Consider the following 4,480-nt stretch of genomic DNA (forward strand, 5'->3'; position numbering starts at 1 on the left):
TTTCTGAAGGCATTTTGGGTTCATTGAAAATATTTTAGTTGATCCCGATAATTCAAAGGGGTGCTAGGGTTTGATCAATCCCCATTTCAAATTTAACAAAAATTTAAACATGATGCATGGATGCAAATGCTACTATTTGCAGGCAATTATTTTAGGGCTGTGACAAATAGTCCTTTATTGAACTCAGTATATTTCCTTTACGAACTTCGCTTTATTGGGTTCCTTGCTTCGCTTCCCCTCCCTACTGTGCTGTGCTTTGTCGTTTTTTTTCCTTTTTATGAGGAATATTTGTGCTTTCTCGTTGGCGAGGCCGGCTGAGCCCCTGGACTAGACCCAGCAGGCAGGGCCCAAAGTAAAAGGGCCGAAGCGTGGTGGGGTCCCAGCAGCCGGCGCGCCCCACACGTCGCCACGTCACCGCCTCCACGTCTACTGCTGGAGTTGGACGGCAGGAACCGCCGCCTGCTCCACTCCACTCCGCGTCTCCGCCTTCTCCCCCCACCTATAAATCGCACCCGCTGGACACGGGGCGGATCCATTTCTCGCATATACTCCATTTTTCTTCCCGTTTCCCGATTCAAGTCAGCGGTTAGGGTTCGGAGATCTCGGCGTCGCATCGCGGCCATGGCGGTGAGCTCCCGGTTCCCCCCTCTCTTTATCGGCCGTCGGCGGCGCCATTTCCGGCCCGAGTGCTTCTTGGCTCTTGATCTGGATTGCGTATTAGGGTTTAGAAACAGGGGTTTGGGTTTTGGGGAGTTCTAGATTTGGGCATACGCTGTCCTGGATAGATTTTTCTTTGGTCAATTTGTCCTGCCAAAGGTTGGAGAACTAAGATTTTTGGCTCCTCGGCGATGTAATGTGAAACAGTGCATCGGAGGCAGCCGGGCAGCCGTTTTTTACCAATTGATTCCAGTGAAATCTTGTCCTATTTCGGTCGGCATTCTACCTGGCTGAATGTGCGATGGCCGGCGGATCTGAATATGCTGCCCAGTCATGTATAATGCTGTTAGGGGTACTCAAATCACTTAGTATGTTCTGAAATGAACAAGTGGCATTCTAATCAATTCATCTAGTTGTTTGTTACTGTGGCATTCCAATCGATTCATCTAGTTGTTTGTTTGCTCCTGTGGCTAGGTGCTGTGACTTGTGAGCCATGAACAGCCTTCCTTGACCCTTTTTCTTTGGCAACCTTTTGTTGAGATTAATGTCGGCAGTGACTGGTTCAACCAGCCTGTATTACTTGGTTATATCCTGTCCCTGTTATCTGTTTATGCCTACTTGCTTGTGCTAAGTATTAGGTGCAAATGGATCTTATTGCTTCTTTTCATTGCATTGTGAACACCAAGAATGTTATATAACAATCAGTACATGGTGAATGTGAGCCTTCTTTCTCCACTACATTTCATAAAATGGTTATAGTGGTGTCAGTAATAGCAAAAGAGTGCCAATTGTGTCATTTTACAGTTTAGCTGCTTTATTTTATTCGATATGCTAGTTGCACTGACTAGTAAAATATAGTTGGGTTCATACAATGCCTGTCACGGCAAAAAGGTCTTGGCGGTGACTGTGAGTACTACATACATGTTCATTATGAACGGCACATACTGATCTGCATACAAATTGAATAGTTGTTGTGCATAAAAGCTAGCATGATGGCACAGTTTAAACATGCAAACCTTCGAAGGAGATGAGTTTTTAGCACGAATAAATCACTTTATGAACATCTGAGGTTGAAATATTAAGCTTGATGCATAAAGTGGCTGCATATGTTTCCAGCCATTTTATATGAACAGCTAGCGGTCAATGTTGTCCAAAAAGATTAGTTTGTGGTACGGATTTAAAATAATCCTAAGAGATTGGGAACAAATTCATCGTTTTCTGCCATAGGTCGGAGCTGTGGAGGTGGTAAGTTCTTTCTTTTTTAACCGAGTTTGTGTAATGTTGATTAGGAAATCCCATTAGATATTGTATAATGCCTTACTAGAAACAAGATAAGGCACAAGTTATCAATTTAGGCCATCGGTGTTGTTTATGTGATAGTGCATGTAAGTGTGCATTACTTATTAGTTTTTCAGATACTGTACAAGTGTGTGTTGCAGAGCTTTTGCTCATATAGCCTAGAACAACAGATGAAGTATTAATTGTTCCTTTTTGTACTTTTATTTCTTTGATGAAGACAAGCACGCTTAGCACAGTCATGGTGAGCAATTTGTCGCTGAAAGCAGCACTAAGAGATGTAAAGGAATTCTTTTCCTTTTCTGGTGACCTTGTGCATGTTGAAATGCAAAGGTTAGTAATACGATCTTCATTATGCTTGTGGTCCACTGTGTACTATGAATCTCATTAACCTTTTAAATGTTTTGCAGTGGTGACGAGCTGTCTCAAGTTGCCTACATTGCTTTTAAAGATAAGCAAGGAGCTGAGACAGCCATGCTTCTGACGGTACCTTTTTTACCTCCTATTTCTGAAAAGAACTTCCTTTCCCCCCAAGGATATATGGTTGCTTGAGCCTGTGAAATGTATTGTCATGCAATTACGCATCATTGATGGCATGCACCAATATTCTCCATTCGTTGGAATATATATAGAAGGCGTAATTACTATTCCAATGCAACATAAATGCCCAACTTTACGTTGTATTGCCCGTGTGCATGTGTTGAATATAGTACTTCAGAGATAACGAGTGAGGTTGCTTACCTGCTCCACGGTATGTGCTTAATATAGTACTTAAGTACTTGTATTGTTTACCTGGTCTACAGCAAGACAAAACTTTCCCTATATTTCTGAATGGATTGTGTATTTGTTACTACCTTTGTACCAAAATATAAGATGTTTTTACAGTACAATTGGGAGTACTAAACATAGTTATTTTTCATAGGAAACCATGTTATGTAAGTTGTGACCATGATCTCAGCTTAAACAGTATGATGTAAAAAGATATTCCTTGGTTCCATCGACTCTTTCAAGTAAATAATGTGTACATGCTTGCTTATTTGAATGTTTAAGTTTACCTAATCATTGCCCAACGGAAATTTCAACACTAACTCAATATCTTTTGGATAGATAGATTTCTGTTTGCAAATACATAGCATGTCACTGAATTGTGTCTATTTCTGCTGCTTAATTGCTTTATACTTGCTGGAAGCCTGGAACTACTCATATGATGAATATCTGATGCGCTTGGTTTGATTGCTGTTGCAGGGTGCCACGATAGTCGATATGGCTGTCATCGTAACACCAGCCACTGATTATGAGCTACCAGCTGATGTTTTAGCTGCTCTAGAGGTATGGTTAGAGATGTGTAATATCCATGTCTGTAGTATGGTCTTTGTCTGGTGGTAATGGATTTCCTTACATTGCTTTGCATCCACAGCCCAAAGATGCAAAGTCCTCTGCTCTTGAGAAGGCAGAGGACATCGTTGGGACCATGCTGGCCAAGGGGTTCATTCTTGGTAGGGATGCGCTCGACAAAGCAAAAGCTTTAGACGAGAAGCATCAGCTCACATCAACTGCGACTGCTCGAGTATCTTCCTTTGACAAGAGAATCGGTCTGAGTGAGAAGATCAGCGTTGGTACTTCAGTTGTAAATGATAAAGTAAAGGAAATGGATCAGAAATATCTAGTTTCCGAGAAGACTAGGTCAGCACTTGCAGCTGCTGAACAGGGCGTCTCTACTGCTGGATCTGCCATCATGAAGAACAGGTATGTCCTTACTGGAGCAGCATGGGTAACTGGTGCCTTCAGTAAGGTTGCAAATACCGCGAACGATGTCGGGGCAAAGGCGAAGGAGAAAATAGCGGCTGAGCAGGAGGGCAAGACCGTAGCGGCCGGGTATGCACAAGCTGACATGTCGGACGCTCGTGAAAAGCCCAGGGATTTGGATGGTGAAGTCACAAAGATACATGTCTCTGAAAACCCTGAAGATATCCCCATATCTACCGCTGCAGTTTTCCCCATTACAGTAGATGATTCCAGCGATGCGTCTCCACCACCGCCTGCTACTGCTCTTCCCAAGAAACCGGAACCTGCGCAGGGATTGATACTATGATGATCTGGCTGATACATGAATGTAAATAGACATATGAGGTGGGTTGTTTAATTCAGGCTGTAGCGTTGTGGCTGCTGTATTGTGATTCACCTGTTTGAAGGTTGAAATTTATCAGGACCGAAAGAGTTTGGGATTTGTAGCAGCCATTTTAATTGATCAAACAATATTATCATGCACTTGCGGTGTCAAAATGTTAAAGTTTTTTTGTTGTTGCCAGAAGTGTTGGCGTGCAAGAGTTCCCTTGGTACAGTGCTGCTGGCATGCTTCATTCTTTTGCTGAAAACAACTTCTTTTATGCTTTGTGTTTATTTATTCTGCTGTGAAGAGTGGCCGAATGGAAGTGCGATCGCATGGCAACATCAGGCACCGGACATTTGTCGAGCACGGTTGTAGAAGTAGGCCGCATTTTATACCATCTTCAGTCTTCAACGAAGA

The 4,480-nt window shown here is 42.8% G+C and overlaps 1 protein-coding gene across 1 annotated transcript; it reads left to right on the plus strand.

The window, feature by feature from the left end:
- Window positions 1-453: 453 nt before the first annotated feature.
- LOC119365544 (binding partner of ACD11 1-like) lies at window positions 454-4,256 on the plus strand. The gene is made up of 5 exons (XM_037631184.1): window positions 454-627; window positions 2,174-2,286; window positions 2,364-2,439; window positions 3,199-3,282; window positions 3,371-4,256. Exons 1-5 carry the CDS (start codon window positions 622-624, stop codon window positions 4,043-4,045), a joined length of 954 nt encoding a protein of 317 aa, XP_037487081.1. The 5' UTR covers window positions 454-621; the 3' UTR covers window positions 4,046-4,256.
- Window positions 4,257-4,480: the final 224 nt, after the last annotated feature.

Source organism: Triticum dicoccoides, chromosome 2B, assembly GCF_002162155.2.
Source record: "Triticum dicoccoides isolate Atlit2015 ecotype Zavitan chromosome 2B, WEW_v2.0, whole genome shotgun sequence".
Lineage (NCBI taxonomy): Eukaryota > Viridiplantae > Streptophyta > Magnoliopsida > Poales > Poaceae > Triticum > Triticum dicoccoides.

What these genes read in the sequence shown, in the direction of transcription:
- LOC119365544 (XM_037631184.1), top strand. An exon ending in AGACAGCCATGCTTCTGACG is followed by an intron (nt 2,440 to 3,198) that starts GTACCTTTTTTA and finishes TTGCTGTTGCAG; the next exon opens with GGTGCCACGATAGTCGATAT. An exon ending in ATGTTTTAGCTGCTCTAGAG is followed by an intron (nt 3,283 to 3,370) that starts GTATGGTTAGAG and finishes TTGCATCCACAG; the next exon opens with CCCAAAGATGCAAAGTCCTC.